The sequence below is a fragment of the Ochotona princeps genome, chromosome 12 (genome assembly GCF_030435755.1).
Source record: "Ochotona princeps isolate mOchPri1 chromosome 12, mOchPri1.hap1, whole genome shotgun sequence".
NCBI classification, from domain to species: Eukaryota; Metazoa; Chordata; class Mammalia; order Lagomorpha; family Ochotonidae; genus Ochotona; species Ochotona princeps.
Window position 1 is genome coordinate 48,047,861 of NC_080843.1, and position 20,530 is coordinate 48,068,390.

The following is a 20,530-nucleotide window of genomic DNA, read 5'->3' on the forward strand; positions in this document are numbered from 1 at the left end:
ACCACTTCTAGCAGTTATATGTTTTTACATCTGTGTATTCTCTATTTTGCTTTCTTTTTTAATTGTATTAAGATGTATAAAATTTCTTTACTTTTACACTTTGCATCAGTCAAAATTGTTCTCAATACATTAAAAGAAAACTAAATAAGACTGTGTTGGGCCTGGCAGGATAGCCTAATGGCTAAATCTTCTGAGATCCCATATGGACGCCAGTTTGCATCCTGGCGGTTCCGCTTTATACCCAGCTCCCTCCTTGTGGCCTGGGAAAGCAGTCAAGGATGGCCCAAAGCCTTGGGATCCTGCATCCCTATGGAAGACCCAGAAGAAGCCTTTTGGGTCATTTGGGAGTGAACCAGTGGACAGAAGATATTTCTCTCTGTCTTTCCTTCTTTGTATATCTGCCTTTTAAATATAAATAAATAAATCTTCAAAGGAAAAAAACTGTTAAGAAATTATATGTCTTGACTAAGTTAATAAGAGGCCTGAGAACAGGAAAGAGCCTCAGTTGGCCGAGACATCATTTCAATAACACTCTCAAAGACCAACGTTCTACCCAACTCTTAGATTTATAAATATTGGTAGCTAAGTACTTAAGTTACCCCTAGTCTCATATCCAAATATGGCAAAACCAAAAGGAAAAAATGAGGCCATCTTCTTGTTATATTTTCTCATAAAAGTGAGAAAGCTTATTTTCACAAACTTAAAATCACTGGTAAATACTGGGTACCGGCCCAATTCAGATACAATCCCTGCCTGTGACAAGAGTGGGACAGCCATTGGAACATCAATACAATACTTCCAGAATGCTTTGGAATACATCCAATTTGTTTCTGGCACTATCTATCTTTTTTAGTTAGTAGTTCTGATTTTTTCTTTGACCCAGGTGTTGTTACTTAAGAGAGTGTGCTATGCTTTCCAGGTGGTTGATTACTTTAAAGTTCTACATCTGTGGGGGGCAGTTGTTTGGCATAATGGTTCATTGCTTGAGACACACACATTCCCTGTTCAATTGCCTGGATTGAGTAGAAGCTCCTCTACTGATCCAGCTTCCTGCTAATGTGTACCCTAAAAGGTGATAAGTAATGGCTTGAATACTTTGGTCCTTACTATGTGGGAGATATGAACTGAATTCCAGGCTTCTGACTTCTGTCTGGCCTTACCCTAGTTCATGCAGGTACTTGAAGAGTGAGTCAGTGAAATGGAAGTTCATTCTTTATCTCTGTTTCTCCTCCTTTCAAAGGAAGTGAAAACAAAAAAGTAAAAAATTTTAATTCCACTTTATAATGGTAAACAAAGTGACATGTAAGGTATTTTGTGTTGATAGTGTATCTTCAAAGATTTTACTTCACATGAAGAAAATATTTTTCCATCTCTGTTAACTCTAATTGTTTAGCTATATATAGCTATTTTGATAGCATAACTTAAAAGTCTTCAGTTACAAACATATTTTTACTTATCTCTTCCTGTACAAGAGCTTTTGTTTTGGGGCATTGTTTGTTCTATTTCTTGGGGGCATGCAGATTTATTGTTATTAATATTTTACTTCATATAGTTTTTACCATCATATAATGATCTTGTTTCTCACTTGTTACGTTTTAATTCTGAATCTGTTTTACCTGATGCCATAGCAATAAGTCTGCCTTTTGTTCTTTCATGTATTTTTATTTTATTTTGGGACCAACATGTTGAAACTCAGATAACCTTTAATAACCCTATTACTTCTTGTTTTGATAACCATTGTTGGTAATAAAAACATTTAGCCTAGAAAAGTACAAAAAGTTACTGCTAGTTATGCACATTTTATGTCTGTTCTTAGAATAGCAAAAAGGTCTTTGAGTCCCTGAAATTTACATTTCTAAGGAAATTCATCTTTTACCAAACCAGTTTGTACTTCATTAAGGAATATCTAGGTGGGGGAGATTCAAAATGGCTAAACAGTGAGAAGCCACCCAGACTTGAGCCACAGAAAAGTATCAGAAAAACAAAGGCCACGTTCCTATTGCACTGACTGAGAGAAACTTCCAGGGGAGAATGCACATGGCAGAACTCCATAGGACAATGAGGAGGAGGACAACACACACACCAGCCAGCCTACCCCTGCATCGACACAGCCAGCTCACAGCTGGGAAGCCTCATCCTGCCAGGAAAAACACAAAGGAAAAGATACAGAAAATGGAAAGGCAAATTTCCTGGTTTAATCAATTTATGTTGCTCTACATGCCAAAATATTACACTGTACTCCATGAAAATGTTCAAGTATTATGTATTCATTAAAATTTTTTAAAATGATTAAAAATTAGTGTCAGAAAGAAAAAAGAAATATCACCAACATCTGGCTATGATTAGTAATGAAGGGGATATGTTGCATATAAAAAATACTGCTTTTGGTTGGGATTTTTTTAGAAGATCTATTTATTTTGAAAGAGTAATATACAAAGAGAGACAGAGCAACATTTAATGGTTCACTTTCCCAGATGGCTGCAATGCTAGCATTTTGGCAGGCCAATGCCGGGAGTTCATCCGGGTCTCCTATGTGGGTGACAGGGACCCAAACACTTGATCCATCTTTGCTTTTCCCAGGCCATTAGCAGTGAGCTGGGTTAGAAGTGAGGCAGCCAGGACATGAATTGGTGCCCATACAGGATGTTGGTGTTGTAGGCAGTGGCTCCACATGCAGTACCACCAAGTGTTTACAAAAGACAGCAATGCCTCAAAGGTTGTTTTATTACCTCTTTTTTTTTTTTAAATAATGTCTGTAGGTATTATAAGTAATTTCCCAAATAGTTAAAAAGAAAAAAAGATTATCTCTAAAAAAATTGCAGGCTTGAAATGGCTCGTATTTTCTGTGCTTTTTAAATGAAAACTTTCTTTGAACATCTGCAGCATTTATAATCTAAGAAAAGTTTGACTAACCTTTGTCTTGCAGTGTTTGTGTCACTTGTGTGTGAATCTTTTCTTCCAATCATATTTGTCTTTTACTACAAGGCACAGGTTGTGTTTTTTGTGCTCCTCTTGTTTTGCTACCGCAATTTGCCAAACACTCAGCATAGAGCAGGTGCTTAGTAAGTGCTTATTAGTTAATTAGAGTTCTCCAAGCAGCCCAGCGATGACTCTTAGAATAGGGTGGGTATTGTGTGCAAGACAGAATAGAATGTATTTCTACAGTAGGCTGAATAATAGTCTTTAAAATAACAGGTTCTAATCCCAAGAACCTATAAACATTACCTTATATGGGAGAAGGGTTTTTTGCAGATTGATTCAGCTAAGAACCTTGAAATTGGGAGATCATACTGGATTATCCAGTGAGCCCAAAATGTCAATTACAAGTGTTCTTTTCTTTTTTTAAGATTTATTTATTTTTATTGGAAAGGCGGATATACAGAGGAGGAGAGACAGAGAGGAAGATCTTCCGTCCAATGATTCACTCCCCAAGTGAGTGCAATGGCCGGTGCTACGCTGATCCGAAGCCAGGAGCCAGGAACTTCTTTCTGGGTCCCCCACGTGGAAAGTAAAGATATTTGAAAATAAGATATACAGAGAGAAGGAGATCCAGAAGGGAAATATTCTGTCTGCTGATTCACTCCCCAATTGACTGCGATGGCTATTGCTGAGCCAATCCAAAGCCAGGAACCAGGAGCCAGGAGCTTTTTCCAGATCTTCCATGCAGGTGCAGGGTCCCAATGTTTTGGGTCATCCTCCATTGCTTTCCCAGGCCACAAGCAGGCAGCTGGATGGGAAGTGGAGCATCCAAGACATGAACCGGTGCCTATACAGTATCCTTGTGCTTGCAAGGCAAGGATTTTAGGCACTAGGCTGTTATGCCAGGATGGTAACTCCACCTTTCAAATAAACAAATTTATTTCTTTATTTTGAAAGATTTATTTATTTTTATTGGAAAGTCAGATATACAGAGAGAAAGAGAGACAGAGAAAGATCTTCCATCTGCTGGTTCACTCCCCAGTGGCCACAACAGCCAGAGCTGAGCCAATCCAAAGCCAGGAGCCAGGAACTTCTTTAGGGTCTCCCACATGCATTCAGGGTCTCAAGGCTTTGGGCATTCTTGACTGCTTTCCCAGGCCACAAACAGGGAGCTGGAAAGAAAATGGAGCAGTCGGGGTTAGTACTGGTGCCCATATGAGATACCGACACAAGCAAGGCGAGGACTTTAACCATAGGCTATTGCGCCAGGCCTAACAGATTTATTAAAAAAAAAAAAAGAAGAAGAAGAAGAGGAAGAAGAAGAAAACAGGTCTAGCACAGGTAATCTAGTGGTTAAAATCCTCACCTTGCATGTGCCAGGATCTCATATGGTCGCTGGTTCTAATCCTGGTTGCTCTACTTCCCATCCAGCTCCCTGCTTGTGGCCTGGGAAAGCAGTCAAGCATGCCCAAAGCCTTGGAACTCTGCACCCATGTGGGAAACCCAGAAGAAGCTCCTGGCTCCTGGCTTTAGATTGGCTCAGCTGTGCTCTGGCCATTGCTGCCACTTGGGAAGTGGATCAACTGACAGAAAATGTTTCTCTCTGTATGTCCTCTCTATATCTGCCTTTCCAAGATAAATAAATAAATCTTAAAAAAAAAAGAAAATGGAAATACTCTAGTTTAAAAAAAAAACTCCAGTTGAATAAAATAATCTGTCTTTAAGTAGCCATTGAATGAAATGTAGTGGAATATGGCAGGGCAGGTGTTGTGACACAGTACATTAAGTACCTGCCTGGCATCCTATATGAGCTCTCCACTTCTGCTCCAACTGCCTGCTATTGTACCTGGGAGAGCAGTGGAAGACGGCCCAAGTGCTTCGGCCCCCGCACACACAGGAAAGGCCTACATGGAGTTCCTGACTCCTCGCTCTGGCCTGCTCCAGACCCCACAGTTGCAGATATTTAAAGAATATTTGATTTGATGATCTCTTTGTTGCTCTCTAACTCTGCTTTTCAAATAAGTAAATCTTAAAAGAGAGAGAGAAAGAAAATTGGGGCTGGCACACACTGAGGCTATGCTTTTGCTTGTGGCACCAATAACAGATATGGGTGTTAGTTCAGGTTCTGACAGCTCCACTTTTGTTCCAGCTCCCTACTAATGGCCTGGAAAAGCAGTGAAGGATGGCTTAAATTCTTGGTCCTCTGAACCCGTGTGGGAGATACAGAGGAAGCTCCTAGCTCCTAATTGGACCAGCCCATTTCCAGCTGTTGTGGCCATCTGGGAAGTGAACCAGGGGATGGAAGAGCTCTGTCTGTCTCTTCTTCTTTTTCTGTAACTCTGCCTTCCATGTTAAAAAATAAGTAAATCTTTTTTTTTTTTTTTTTAAAAAGGCGTGCGGCTAACCAGGCAAGGCATGCCATTTCTTCACTTGCTGAGCTTCCCACTGGCTGCTCTGTGTTTAGATTATTTTAGAACAGCTGAGGGCTGAGGGCGGGCTGAGGGCTGCAGATCCTGCAAAGGCTTCCCTGTTTCTCAACCTCTTCTTTTCTTTTCTTTTCTTTTCTTTTTCCTTTTCTTTTCTTTCTTCTTTTCTTTTCTTTCATCCTTCCTTCCTTCCTTTCTTCTTTCTTTCTTTTCTCTCTTTTTTTTTTTGATGATTTCTTTCTTTCTTTGGTTTTGAAAACCAGGAATTCAGCCTGCATTTCCAAGGTCGTAAACTCTATCTCAGGTCTCTTCATGACCATATTGTTTTGTTTTCCTCAACCTGGGAAAAAAGCTCAACCACAAATGTAATGTTTATCTTTCAAAACAGTAGCTGAGAAAAAGCACAGGATATGTGAGACTAAAAACACTCTTTTGACTTCCTCTCCCCTTTTTGTCTTTCCTCTGGTTCCTTCCAGAGGGAGCTAGCTCTAAATAACACATTTCAGCTGGGTGTCAGGGCCACGGGGAAAGTTCCCTGATTGAGAGCACTGTCATGTTAGAAACAACTTTGTCTGCTGGGCTCAGGGACAACAGACTTGGACTCCACTTCCATTAGGCTATCATTCTTCACCATCTTGCGTGCTCACAATTGCATGACCACACACGCTCCTCTTGACTTCACCCCTTAGTTGTCTGAAATGCCATTTAATCCTGGCTACCAGAGCTTTTGTGATATCGATTTTCTTTGGGAACACTATTAAAAAAAATCTTAGAAATCTGTCTTCAACCAAGTGAGCTGGTTTATTTTCTTTGCTTTTTGGGTGCAGTCCACTAGCCAACAGGAATTATTAGTCCAAATTCCTGCCTCACAGAACGTCTTGTTCTTAATAATATGTGTCCTTTCTTCTGCTTCTGAGACCCCATGTCCTCTCTGCTCCATTTCTTTCTTCCTCTATTAGTTTAGCATTGCACAGTCTCCTACAACCACCCACCTACTGGCCATTACCCAGGGACCTCTTGCACTCCATTATGACACAGGTGGCTTTTATAAAGTAAGGTGGCAAAAAGTTTTTAAAACATCCAGTCAAATTTCCTTGCCTGCAGTAGACATATGCGGTTTCTCTTCTGTGCACACTCCTTGCTTCATGAAGCTGACTGGTGTCTCAGAATGACAGTCATGGCAGGTCTTGTTAATGACTATAATGCACTGTTTGGCTATGCCGCCAAAATATCATCTTTCTCCTTGCCAATTGGAATTGGTTCACTTTCAGAGAGAAATGAGCATCAAGTGTTAATGATTGATAGAGGGAGAAGGAAAGGGAAGGAAAAGGAAGGCAAAAGGAAAGGAGGGAGAAGAGGAGGGAAGCAGGGGGAGAAAGGAAATAAGGAAGGAAAGAAAGAAAAACTGGTTGAAGTGCATTGGAAGCGGCATACTGTATCCATAGCTGGACCCACAGTACTGAAAGACAAGGCAGGGTGAAGCTGAGTGGAACAGATGCTCCTCTTCCTAACAGTGTACAATCACACTGAGGGCCTATCCTCCCTCTGGGGACTGCGGCGGCTTTAATGAGACTAGAACAATTCGGGAGATTTCCTCAGTCCAAGAGTATTTCTTGAACCAGTAGTTTTGTTTTGTTTTCCCCTGTTAAATACAGATTTATTTGCAGTCCTGTGCAATTATATTTTTTTCAGGAAATTCTTACTGCCTTTACTCCTTTAAACTTGCTGTGCCTAACAGTTGGTCCTGACTTGAGCTCTTGGAAAGAGGAAGAGGGTTCTGTTTTTATTCCTTTGCTGTTTTCATCAGTAAAAACCAAAGGAAGACCACTTTCTTTGTGTGTCTTTCAGCATCTGATGAGGTTTTCTTTTATAATATTTCTCCCCACTCTGTGTGGTCTTTTTTTTTTTTTTTTTTTTTAAGGTCTTCCGTCTGATGATTCATTCTCCAAGTAGCCGCAACAGCCAGAACTGTGCTGATCTGAAGCCAAGAGCCAGGAGCCTTTTCCGGGTCTCTCACAAGGGTGCAGGGTGCCAAGGCATTGGGCTGTCCTCGACTGCCTTCCCAGGCCACAAGCAGGAGCTGGATGGGAAGTGGGCTGCCGGGATTAGAACCGGTGACCAAATGGGATCCTGGTTCATGCAAGGTGAGGACTTCAGTTGCTAGGCTACTGCACCAGGCCCTCTGTGTGGTCTCTTAAAGCAAATGGCAGTCAAACACACTGTTTCCGGTTTCGGTCATATAGCTTCTCTAAGATTGAATCGGTAGCCTTTAATGCAGTATGATGAACCAAACTCAAGAATAGCCTATGGAGAAACTTCAGTATATTTCTCTTGGCTTTCGAAAGATATATCCCGACATTGATCTTACTTTAACGGTGTAAAATATCCTTTAAGGGAGATTTTTAAAATTTTTAAAATAAGCTTTTAACATAAATGTTTGTACTTCTGTTCTTTTGAATTTTAATAAATCAAACCATTCTCCCTAGGAGAAAGATTATACAGAACAGTCTCTCTGGATGCTTCCTGGCTCAAAGCACAATTTAGTCTTGAATTCACATCTTCTCTGTTACTTAGTGATTCAAAATGCAAGGAAATTGAATATGCCTAGCTAAAGGTAAAACTCCAAGTGAATTCCTCTTGGTCTGATGGGACTTATTGCATTGCTCGTGCTCTTTTTGTAGATTAATTAAACTGGCCCAGAACACAGGCATATTTAGGGAACAAAATTATTCCCTTTGCATCTGAAGTCATTGTGGGAAGTAACCTGTTTCAGGGTTTGTTTTTATTTTTCTTTTCGGTCCCTGGCATGGGTCATCCAGCACCATTCTTTTTTGGCACTCTACGTGAGGCTTTTTGGGTTGCAGTCTCTCAATCTGCTTTACAGCTGTTACCTCACTAAAGAGATTTAGTCACCCTTTGGTATCCATAGGGGATTGGTTCCAAGACACACATACATCCACAGATACCAAAATGAGCAGATGTTTAAATCTCCCATGCAATGCATAGTGCTTGCAGGTATCTATGCATACTCTCCAGCAAAGTTTAAATCAACTCCAGATTATTTTTCCTGTTTAGTAAAATGCTTGCCTGTATTGCTTATGAAATAAAAGAAAAATAGTCCTACAGTACAGATGCAATATTTTTTTCTAAATATTTTAGATTCAAGGTTGGTTACATCCACGCGTGTGGAACCCGTATCATGCAGTCTATGGATAATGATAGCCAATGAAATATCTTTAGTGTTTCCTCTTTGGCATCATAGCAAATCTGTAAGACTTTCCAAAGAGAATCTAGTGACACAGAACCTAGGGAAAAAAAACACAGTGTGTTTCACCAGTCCCAAGGTCTTGCAGGTTACAGTAAATCTGAGACACACAGATTTCAGCTGCTTTGGATGACACAGTTGCGCTGTGCCAGGAGTTACTCAGGGTTCATTTGCCAATAACTTATTGTGAGGCCTTTCCCAGATCTGTGTGCTAAGGGCCTGGAACATGGGGGGCAGTTTTAGCGAGGCAGACACTGTCATGCTGATGTAGGAAATGATGCTGAGTTAATAGGAAACAGCTTTCTCCACAGTATCAATGGCTGGGGTTGGACTACCACCCAGGAGCTATGAAAACTAAGTGTGTAATAAAGCCTTTACTGTTTTCATCCCATTAATTACGCTGCTTTATGAGTGTTTCCCGTGCTTAATAACTATTGCCAGATGCAATGTGTCTTGGGGTTCCAAGCTGGAAAGATCACTTCAGTGCTTGCCCACCTATAGCTGCCATTAGCCACATTTCTGTAGGAGATCATAATAGCTCAAATTTTTCTTTGATTTTTGAATAGTTTTTTAAAATGATCATAAGAAGAAGTAATTTGGTTGTGGCTTTTAAAAAAATGAAGTCTGTCTCAATAAGCATGGCCTTCTCATTATATTTAATTGTAACTCATTTTTGGACTGGGCAGGAAAAAAAAAACTATCAGAGACTTCTTGAAGTTGTTTTCCAGAACTTTGATTCTATTAGTAAGAACATTGTTTGAACCTAAGGCAAAGTCCTCTGGCTATTAAATCTGGGAACATAAGGTTTCAAATTTATGGTTTTCAGAAATCTGAGTTTCCCAAGAAAGCCAAGTTTATTTTTTATTTCTTCCCTGGTATGTCTTTCTCCTCTAATTTAATATATAACTACATTGCACATATACCTCAGATATGATTAATATAGACACAAAATATTATACACAAATATTAAGGAATGTAGTAAATCAAACCATGGTTAGACTCTCAGTTATTCTCATAAAAGTGCTAGATAAAGCAATTAGATTTACAAAAATATTTCCAGGAAATAATATATGTTGTCATATGCTCCACTTACAAAAACTGCAACACTTTATTTTCAGAGTTGGTGTTAACTGAGATCATTTTCTTTTTTTTATTTTCCACGAAATTGGTAGAATGTTAAATAAGTCACTGAAACTCACCAGTGATTTGACTCACCTATGGGGAAAGAGTAAACAATGGAGAAAGGACAAAATATTCAGAGCTTACTTGGGGACTTTAAGTTAGATCCTATAGTAATTAACACATCTCTAAAACCTAAAGTTCAACGTATCTGCCTTCAGGTATCTCATATATGTCCTACTATTCATAAGGAGACTTCAAAATATAAATGGGAAAATAGAATTAAAAGGTAAGCTTGGGGCCAGTATTGTGGCATAATGCGTTAAACTGCTATTTGCTGTGTTGGCATCTCACATGGACCCCAGTTTCAGTGAGTCCCAGCTGCTCCACTTCCAGTCCAGCTCCCTGCTAATGTGCTTGAGAAAGCAATGAAGTACAGCCTAAATGCTTGGATCTCTGCAGGAGCTCCAGGATCCTGGTTTTTGACTGGCCCAGTCCCAACTATCGCAACCATTTGGGGAGTGAGCCAATGTAAAGAAGATCTCTGTCTTTTCCTCTTTCTCTCCGTAACTCTGTGCTTCAAAGAAATCTTTTTTAAAAATAAATTTATTTTGTTACAAAAAGGTATTGAAATCCAGGCATAGTTTTTATACCCCATATTTTCCATGTACTTTTTTGAAAACCCTGTGTATCTCAAGTATAGGAAATTGCGGTACACACACACACACACACACACACACAAGCTTTCTCTGAAAATTTAATGAAGAAATACACTGGAAGACATTTACTACCAACTTTTTATTCTCATTTATTGTTATAACAAAATTTGCTACTTGTTTTTTGTATTAATTGGGATGATGATTTTGATAGAGGCAGAAGGAAGGAAAATTTGACACTAGTTGAACAGAACACAGTAGTAAAAGCATACCGGGGATTTAAGGTGAGTGTAGTGTGATATCCCCAAGTAGCACAGGACCATGGCGGCAGGTGGTTGGGGGGTGGTTTAGATTACACAGCCACTCACCTACACACACATTTTGTGTAAGGATGTGTTACTGAAACAATGCTTATGACAACATCTATACATAATGCCATTTATGCAGAAGTTTAAAATTTTCCTGAATGAAGTAGAGTGACCCCTGGTAAGGTTCAGAGGCAGTAGGACAGATTTGTCCAAATGTTCCACCAGTCCTGAGCCCTTTCTTCTACCACATTTCATTTATAACCACAATATATTGTTTCTTTACTCATATTGCATATTGCTATGGATAATACTGAATTTATATGGTATTCTTTCTTGTCACACAATAAAAGGACATTAAAAACATATCATTTCATTTTCATTTAAGAGAAAGAGACAGAGACAAGCTGCTTGAATTTCTTTTTGCCTCTGGTACTTCTTCCTTTCTCACTCATCCAAAACACTAGCTCATTCTTTACAGAGCAAACCCTCCACCGCACTTCCCCCACCCTCTTTTCATAAACTGATGTTTGTAGAATCTTTCAGCAATCCCTCTGAGGGTAAAGCCCATCCTACTAACTCTAACACGATATGAGCTTTTGGCTCCAGTCCCTACCCAACTGTGTTTCCTATCATTATTCAACACATGCCCCCTGTTCCTGCCTCAATTCCCTCTCCTGGGCTTGGTGCTCTTCCTAATTTCTTTCCTTCACTTGCTTTTTTCCTTCTTTTATTTATTTATTTAAGGATTTATTTATTTTTATTGGAAAAGGAGATTTACAGACAGAGAGAGTCAGAGTGAAAGATCTTCCATTCACTGGCTCACTTTCCAAGAGCTTCCTCCTTGTCTCCCATGTAGGTGCAGGTCCCAAGGCTTTGGATCATCCTCTACTGCTTTCCCAGGCCACAAGCAGGGAACTAGAAGGGAAGTGGAGCAGCTGGGATAAAAACTGGCACCCATATGGGATCCTGGCAATTTGCAAGGCGAGAACTTTCGCCACTTAATCATTGTTCCGGGTCCTCTTTTCCTTCTTCTTTTGCCTTTGGCCAAATGCTTTGCTCCAACTAAAATTCTTTCTTTCTCATAAAACCTTATCCAGTCACTTCATTCACTCTACATTCCAACAGCATATTATGAACAGTTGGTTTACTGGCAGAATATAATTGGTCCTCCATATGTTTGGGTTCTGCAACTGCAGGTTCAAAAGAGGGTTGTTGGAAAATGTTTGAGGAAACAAATTGCGTTTATACTTAATATCTACAGACTTTTTCTCTTTTCATTACTCCCTTCACAATACAGTACAATGACTCTTCACATCAGATTTACATTGCATTAGGTACAACAAATAATCTAGAGATGATTTAAAGCAATTGGGAGGATACATGATAGGTTATACGTAAATATATCACATAATACGATACAAGGAATTTGAGCATTCATGGAGTTTGATATTCACAAAGGGGTTCCTGGAACAAATACCCCATATATAACAATGGAAAATTATATTGACAATGAAAATAAGAAGCATGATGAGGTTTCTGGAAAACTATGGCCTGGATCTTCTGAGTGATTGTGCTCATTGGCTTTCCAGACTTTGTGCCTTTCCCTTCTCTTTTTCTCTAAAAAACATCTTTTTAGAGCACTTTCAGGGTCACAGCAAAATTGAGCAAGATAGTCCAACAGTTTTCATAGTCCAACAGTTTGCTGTCTTCACACATATAGTCTCCCCTGTTATCAATACCTCCCACCACACAGGCTTACCAGTTACAACCAATGAAACTACACTGACACACCATTGTTACCCAATGTCTGTAGTTTGTATTAGGGTTCACTCTTCTTTTTTAAGGATCAAAAAAAAAAAAGATTTATTTGAAAGCCAGAATGACAGCTAGAGGAGAGATACTCCAAGATGTGGGTATGGTATGGGTGGCAGACTTTCCATCCACTGCTTCAACTCCCCAGTTAATTCCAACAACCAAAGTGGGGCCAGGAGAAAGCCAGGATCCAAGACATCCATTCTGATTCCCCACATGGGTGGCAAGGGTTGAAATATATGGCCCATTATCTGATACTTTTCCAGGTGCATTAGCAGGAAGCAAGATCAGAACTGAATAGCTGGGACTTGAACTGGCACTCTGAGAAGAGACATTGGTGTATCAAGTGGTAGTTAATGAGTTGTACCATAACACTAGCCCCAGAGTTCACTCTTTTTTTTTTTTTTAAAGATTCATTTTTATTACAAAGTCAGATACAGAGAGGAGGAGAGACAGAGAGGAAGATCTTCCGTCCGATGATTCACTCCCCAAGTGAGCCGCAACAGGCCGGTGCACGCCGATCCGATGCCAGGAACCAGGAACCTCTTCCAGGTCTCCCACGCGGTTGCAGGGTCCCAATGCATTGGGCCGTCCTCAACTGCCTTTCCAGGCCACAAGCAGGGAGCTGGATGGGAGGTGGAGCTGCCGGGATTAGAACCGGCGCCCATATGGGATCCCGGGGAGTTCAAGGCGAGGACTTTAGCCGCTAGGCCACGCTGCCGGGCCCAGAGTTCACTCTTGATGCTGTACATTCTGTGGGTTTTGATAAACATGCATTTGCCTTTTGCAGTACCATACAGAACAGATTTACTGCCCTAAATATCCTCCTCTGTGCCATTCTTACTCCTCCTTGCTTCCTTCCTACCAACCATGGATTTTTCACCAATCAGTGACAATCATTGATCTAATTGTCTCCACACAGTTGCCTTTTCCAAAATGTCAGAGGGTTGGAATTTACAGAATATATTGTCATTTCAGATCTCCTTCTTTTACTTAGTAAAGTGCATTGAAATTTCTTCCAATAAATGGCTTGAAGGCTCATTTCTTGTCTTTATGCACTATCATTTATACATCCACTTATCAAAACATATATTTAGTTGTTTCCAAGTTTGGCCACCACAAATAAAGCAGCCATAAATGTACATGTGAGGTTTATTTGTGAACATAAATGCTCAATTTTTTGGAGTAAAAAATGACAAGCATGATTGTTAGATTGCATGGGAATAGGATAAGAGTATGTTTCATCTTATAAGAAACCGCCCCTCGTTGTTACCAGCAATGAGCTAGACTTCTTGTTGCTCACATCCTCATCAGCATTAGTTGTTAGTGTTTGGGAGTTGCCCATTCTAAGAGGTGTGCAGGTGTTTCTCCTTGTTGCGGCACTAGTTGACAACAGGATGTGAGGCACATTTTTAGAGGCTTGCTTGGCACCTGTATATTTGTTCAGATAGTTTGCCCTTTTTTGTTTTTGTTTTAATATTTATTTATTTATTTGTGAGCCCAGTGTGACAGCCTAGTGGCTAAATTTTCACCTTGCATTCTCCAGGATTCCATATGGGCACCAGTTTTATCCCAGCTGCTCCACCTCACATCCAGCCCGCTTGTGGCCTGGGAAAGCAGTCGAGGATGGCCCAAAGCCTTGGGACCCTGCATCCACATGGGAGACAAGGAGGAAGCTCCTGGCTCCTGGCTTCGGACTGGCTCAGCTCTAGCTGTTGCGGCTACTTGGGGAGTAACCAGGGGACAGAAGATTTTTCTCTCTGTTTCTCCTTCTCTCTGTAAATTTGACATTCCAAAAAATTATATAAATCTTAAAAACTGTTTTAAGAAGATTTATCTATTTGAAAGGCAGACCCTGGGACTTGGTTGGGCACAATGGCTCAATAGGCTAATCCTATATCCTGTGGTGCTGGCATCTCATATGGAAGTCAGTTTGTGTCCCAACTATTCTACTTCCAATTCAGCTCTCTGCTTGTGACCCAGGAAGGCAGCAAAGGATGACCCAAGTCCTTGGAACTTTATACCCACCTGGGAGACCTGGAAGAGGTTCTTGGCTGCAGATCTCGGACCAGCTCAGTTCTGGCCATTGCAATCATTGTGGTACTGCCTAAGGGATGGAAGACCTTCTCTATCTCTCCTTTTCTCTGCAAATCTGCCTTTTGAATAAAAATAACAAATAAATCTTTAAAAAAAAAAAGGCAGAGTCACAGAAAGAGCAAGTGCGAGAGAGAGAAAAAGAGAGACTTTCCATCTGCAGGAGCTTCTTCGGTGTCTCTCACATGGATACAGTGGGCCAAGGTACTGGGCCATCCTCTGCTGCTTCCCCAGGCATATTCATAGGGAGCTGATTCAGAAGTGGAGCAGCAAGGGCTTAAGTTAGTGCCAATGTAGGATGTGGTTTGTCTGTGTTTTAGCGTATTAGTTTGTTTTCCCAAAACTGAAGTTTTGAGAATTCTTTGTGGGCCTGGTGTGATGGCTTGACAGGTAAATCCTCATCCTATAAACACCTAGATCCCACATGAGCACTGATTCATGTGCTGGCTGCTCCACTTCCATCCAGCTCCTTCTTTATGACCTGGGAAAGCAGTAGAACATGGCCCAAAGCCTTGGGACCCCACACCTACGTGAGGGACCCTGAAGTTCCTGGCTCCTGGCTTTGGATCAGCTCTGGCCATTGCAGCCACTTGGAGAGTGAATCAGTGCATGAAAGATATTTTTCTGTTACTCCTTCTCTCCATAAAATCTGATCTGCTTTTCCAGTAAAATGAATAAATAAATCTTAAAAAAAAAAAAAGAAAGAAAGAAAAGAATCAGGGGCCTAGCGCAGTGGCTCAGTGGCTAAATACTTGCCTTGCAAGGGCTGGGATCCCATATGGGTGCTGGATCATGCTCCAGCTGCTCCACTTCCCATCCAGCTCCCTGCCTGTGGCCTGGGAAAGCAGTTGAGGATGGCCCAAAGCCTTGGGACCCTACACATACGGGAGACCCAGAAGAAGCTCCTGGTTCCTGGCTTCGGATCAGCTAAGCTCGGGTAGTTGTGATGACAGAGAGACTTTCTGTCTATCCTTCTCTTTGTAAATCTGCCTTTCCAATAAAAAGTAAGTTTTTTTTATCTTTTTTTAAAAAAAGAATCAGCTCTTTACTTAGTAAAACAAAAAAAGAATTCTTTGAACATTTTGTCTACAATTCCTTTATCAGTTACGTCTCCAACAAATATTTTCTCCCAGTCAGTTGCTCATCTACTCATTCAATTTTACTTTTTGTGGTTTATGTTTCTAATATTTTCTGTTTTTTCCCCCATGTATGAAGAAACATACTCTAAACATGTATATGCTTAGAAAGCAACACTTTTGAGGAGGAAAACCAAGAGATGGAAACCAGAAAGGCAAAACACTCAGTAAGGAGCATACTCTGTCTTTCCATAATCAAACAAAACAAAGCAAAAATTCTAAATGTCACAATCAGTAAAATTATTGTCAAGACAATTCCCAAAGGGCTTTGGATAGTACAGCACAAGACTCTAAAAAAAAAAAATCAAATAGCCAGCTAATGGAATAAAAAGCTAATTATTTTAAATTAAGTTGAAAACAATTGAAAAATGTATTTAACACTGAGATAGGGATTTGGGGAGAAATATCAACTTAGCAGCAAGAAAGTGAGAAACAATGAAGGCTAGCCAATGCCATGAAGACAGAAAGGCAGGGCTGTGTCTCCAGAGAGACAAGAAGCCTTCACCTCTCACCTAATAGAAACTTTTCTTTCATGAAAGCTGAGACAAAGCACAGATGCCCAGTTAAAGCCACAGGTTCCGTAAAGCTAGGAGGTGTCAAGAGAACATTTCAAAGGGCATATTCAGATATGTTGTTTCACCAACAGCCTGATATTTGCAAAAGAAAAAAAAACTATTTTCCATTCATCCTGCGAAACCTTAAGAAATTCCAGCAACAAGAAGGAAATGCTTTCCTGAGGAAGAACAGAGGGTGTGGAAATATAAGGAACCTACCAAAAGGGGGGAAAAAGTCCAAGCTTAAACAGAAATCTAAAGGAACAAAGAGCCTAGCATTTAGTTTCTTGATTCTATTTTATCCTCCTTCCCAGTTAAGTGCAAATACAAACTTGATTCCAGAGACATGCAAAGTTAGTAAAATCCATGGCTCTGGCTGTCTCAAAATCAACGTGAAAAAGGAAAACAAAGCTCTCCTAAGGACTCCCTTTAAGTTCACTACTTCATGGTAACTTATGATTATGTTTTTAACTTTCTTCTGTTGACTCATCAATCTGCTCCTCCCCCGCTTCTTAGTTTCCAGGGTCAGCAGCAACCTCTTATAAATCATGGGACTCAAGTTGCTATGTTTGGTCTTGGTCCAGCTTCTTTATTATCCTTGTGCCGTTGTGTACTACATAGTTCTGTAGACACCCCAGAATAAAAACGGTGCAACAAACCCAGAGACTGTTCCCACACTGTTTGCCAGTTGATTTTGAACTGTTGTTTGTTGCTAGTACACAAATACTGAATGGTCTTTTATGCATATGTCTTTTAAAACAAAACTCCTGGAGCAGGGCAGGATTTCTCAATCTGTTAACTTCATTTGTTCTTTGCCTCAGTTTCCCAATCTTTTACTAGTGTTGCTTAGGGAAAATTTTTTTTTCTCTATATCTATTGACTGAAAAATGGGTATTTTGAGTATTTCCCACTATTTCAGTGTAACATAGAAAGAAATAAGAAAGCATTAAATAAGATTACAGGAGGTTAATGTTTTGGATTAAGCTCCTGCACGGGGCTCCAACAGACCAGACTAAAAGTCAAAATGGAGTCACTCCTGCTAAACTTCTACAATACCAAGCAGAAACAGAACTATCTGACCTTCTGAGAAACCAGGTGTACAATGATACACAAATTTCCCAACAAGCCAGTTTCAATTGGCATGACAATAAAGTTCCTTCTGCCCTCATCTTTGCATATGAAAAGGTAATTTGATAGTAAGCAGTTATATTTCTAATGTTCTGTCTCTGTCCTAGTCTCAAAAGGAGAAGTGAATTTAAAATGATCATTTCACTTTTCAGTTTTGTTCTGCTTTCTTTAATTCTTTCCTGTCTTTAAAAGCACTGTCTGCTGCTGGGCTCACTGCGATCTCATTGGGATACTTTTCTGTTCTCTGGAATGAAGTGAATCACACAATACTCGACCACAAAATTGAAAATAGAGCTAAAATCCTGAAGCCAATTTGTAATTTTACCTTTTGACAGATGGATATGAGGATTGTCATGGCATCTTGTTTCCAGGATTCCTTAAGCATGGATTGTAATGTCCCAGGAAACCTGGGAAGAGAGAGATGGGAAGCAACAGTTAACTTTGAGAAACTGAATTCCTTTTTTACTACCAAATGTCAGTTCACAGGGTCAACTCAGAGTTGAAGCCTGCAGAAAGGAGACAAAGGGAATCCAAACAAGTTACTCTAAGTCACATGACTAGCTTGTTTAAAACTCAAAGGAGCCAGAACCCCAGCTTTCCCATACCCTGCTGAACACTTTGACTAGAATTTCAGAATAACCAATCCAACACAAACTCTGAGCTAGGATTCTCTCTCAGCCCCTGATATTCCTGAAATAAGTGTTCTGAAAGATTCTGGAAACCTGGGCTATTTCTTAGAGATTTGTGATCTGACATTCTACAGAGACTCCAAGGTACCTAACTCCTTTCTCAAGCACAGCCAAAGCCCAGAGAACCTCAAACTCAACCTACTTTTCTCTTGGGGTTGACCCAGGGCAGAGTTGACACAGTTGGAACATTCTGGAGCACACCCACACTGTGGCTGAACCAGGCCAGAGTGGGGAGGGGGGGAGTACAAGACTAACCCTTTGTCCAAGAGGCCATCTGTCGCCTGTCACAGAACCCCACAGCCATGTGGGCCAGTATCTGCTCTTGCTTTCGGTGACACTTCTTCAGCACAAGAAAAATGAAGGGGTTTTCACTTTGCAGAGAAAGAATTCCTCACCGAGTGTTGGTTTGCCTTGCATCACAAGTCAGCCCAGTGTGCATGAGGTTGGTTTTTTTCTCTCTCTCTTTTTTTCCAAGCCTGTACAGGAGTGGAATATGTTGTTTTAACAGTGTGCTTTGTTTGAAACTCGAAGTCTTCCTGCGAAAAGCTGTGGGATTAAGCCGGGCAGACAGGCGAGGCAAAAACAAGCCTGAATGAGGCCCACACTTGGGTGAGGTCCGTGGCAGGCACGGTTAGATCTCGAGGGATAGAGAGGGTGAAGTATTTCCGTGCTCCAATGGGTCGGATCCCTACCAAGTGAGCAGAGGGAGCTGTGGGATGCACAAAAGCTCCCTGTTCCTGAGGAGGCCCGCGCAGGGGGCGGGGGCAGCGGTCCGAGAAGAGACGGCCTAAAGTGTTCCCTGAGGTGAATCCGCCGTATGCGGCGAACCCCGCCAACTTAGCCCGAATTAGAAACCCCCCAACACTGGGTCCAGTGGCGAATGGGCCAGAAGCGAGTTCGGAACAAGAAAAGCCAGCAGTCCCAAGAGAAGGGCCGGCCCCCAACCAAGCCAGCACCCCCGTCCCTGGCCTCCCTCTCTGGTAGCCCGGCCTCGGGGCCCCAGGAAGGCCTCGCCCCGCCCCGGCCCTGCCGGTCCCGCCCCTCCCCGAGGCCCCACCCCCGGCCCGGGGCTGGTGCGCGAGCGGTCTCCGCCCTTGCGCCGGAGCTGGGGGCTGCCGGAGCCGTGCCGCAGTAGCCACCTCAGCAGCCGTCGAGCTCCCACAGCATCGTCTTGCCGCCGCTGAGCCTCGCCCGGAGCCCGGCCGAGGAGGCTGTTGCCGTAGCCGGGAGCCCGTAGCCCGTGCCTCCAGCCCGCCACCGCCGCCGCCGCCGCCCCCCTCCGAGGGCGCCTCAGGCCGCGCCATGGTGAAGGTGACGTTCAACTCGGCTCTGGCCCAGAAGGAGGCCAAGAAAGACGATGCCAAGAGCGGCGAGGAGGCTCTCATCATACCCCCCGACGCCGTCGCGGTGGACTGCAAGGTCCGAGTCCAGGGGAGGGAATGGGGGTTACGGGGCCCCGGCGGGAGAGGCTCCGGAGAGAGCGAGCGCCGCTCCTCGTCCTTTGTGAGGGAAGTGCGTGTGCGCTCGCCAGGCCCGGGGAAGGAGGACCCGGGGATTGCGCCGCGTTCTCTGTGGTTTGTGCAGCCCGGAACGTGCGTTGTGGCCGGGGCTTGCTTGGTCGCCTCCGCCTGAGCCCCGGTGGAGACGGCAAAACAACCACCAAACAAAACAAAACAACAAAAAAAGAAACCACTTCCCTTCCCAGTATAAATAATGTGCCTAAAATGGCTGACATCACTGCAAGCCTAAATCCATGTTGTTTGCTACTTTCGTTTCAGCCGAGCAGCACTTGGACTAGGTCCAGCCGCTGTGAGGGTCTTGGTTTTTTAAAAGCATTTTCTTTTACCTCCTTTTTTTTTTTCTTTCCACGACGCTAAGGTCCTGGCCGGTGGACTTGCACCGTGGGGGTCCCGAGAAGGGACCGGGTGACTTCCTGCTGGCTGTTTATCTCAGAATTAAAGCAGTATTCCCAGTGAAGGTCAGGAATTAGGTGGATGGGAGGGTAAATCTAACATTTGGCTTTAAAATTGTCTTGGTGACTGCTCTTTAATGCTAAGTGAATTCAGAGAAATTTGCCCTCGGGTCCCTCATAAAAATTCTCCTTCATTTTACAACATTTCCCTTTGGCCCTGCGTGTAGGCACTCTTGCGTTAACTTTTAGTGGCTTACAAGAATATTCGTTTAAACGGAGTGGAATTACCTCAGAAAGTTCCCTCCTTCTACCAGATAGTCTCTAGGCTACAGACATTCAGTCCTGTAGAAATTAACCGTAGAAGTTAGGTAGCTTAGCTTGTTTGAAAAACTTTGGGGACCTATGCAAATTTGTTTTTCAAAATGTAAGGACTTGTGGGCCAGGTTTGAGTAATAATGAATGGGCTTTTCAGTGGTATAATGGAAATTACTCTTGAAAAGTAGACCATTGTT

At 42.0% G+C, this 20,530-nt stretch overlaps 1 protein-coding gene and 1 long non-coding RNA gene across 3 annotated transcripts in view; one reads left to right on the forward strand and one right to left on the reverse strand.

Moving 5' to 3' along the window:
• Positions 1-891: 891 nt before the first annotated feature.
• Positions 892-18,507, reverse strand: LOC131481569 (uncharacterized). Of its 2 annotated transcripts, none has more exons than XR_009246407.1 (3): positions 18,362-18,507; positions 17,743-17,824; positions 892-1,231 (listed from the first exon to the last, which is right to left on the reverse strand). It is a non-coding gene; the product is annotated as an uncharacterized LOC131481569 (long non-coding RNA). The 2 variants fall into 2 exon arrangements; XR_009246406.1 differs by lacking the exon at positions 892-1,231 and adding an exon at positions 8,587-8,650.
• Positions 18,508-19,180: 673 nt separating this feature from the next.
• ITM2B (integral membrane protein 2B) overlaps positions 19,181-20,530 on the forward strand; it is a 28,488-nt gene continuing 27,138 nt past the window's right edge. The window contains exon 1 of the mRNA XM_004577480.4: positions 19,181-19,525. Coding sequence (XP_004577537.1) covers positions 19,409-19,525 — 117 coding nt within the window. The 5' untranslated portion in view covers positions 19,181-19,408. The remainder of the gene's footprint in view (positions 19,526-20,530) is intronic.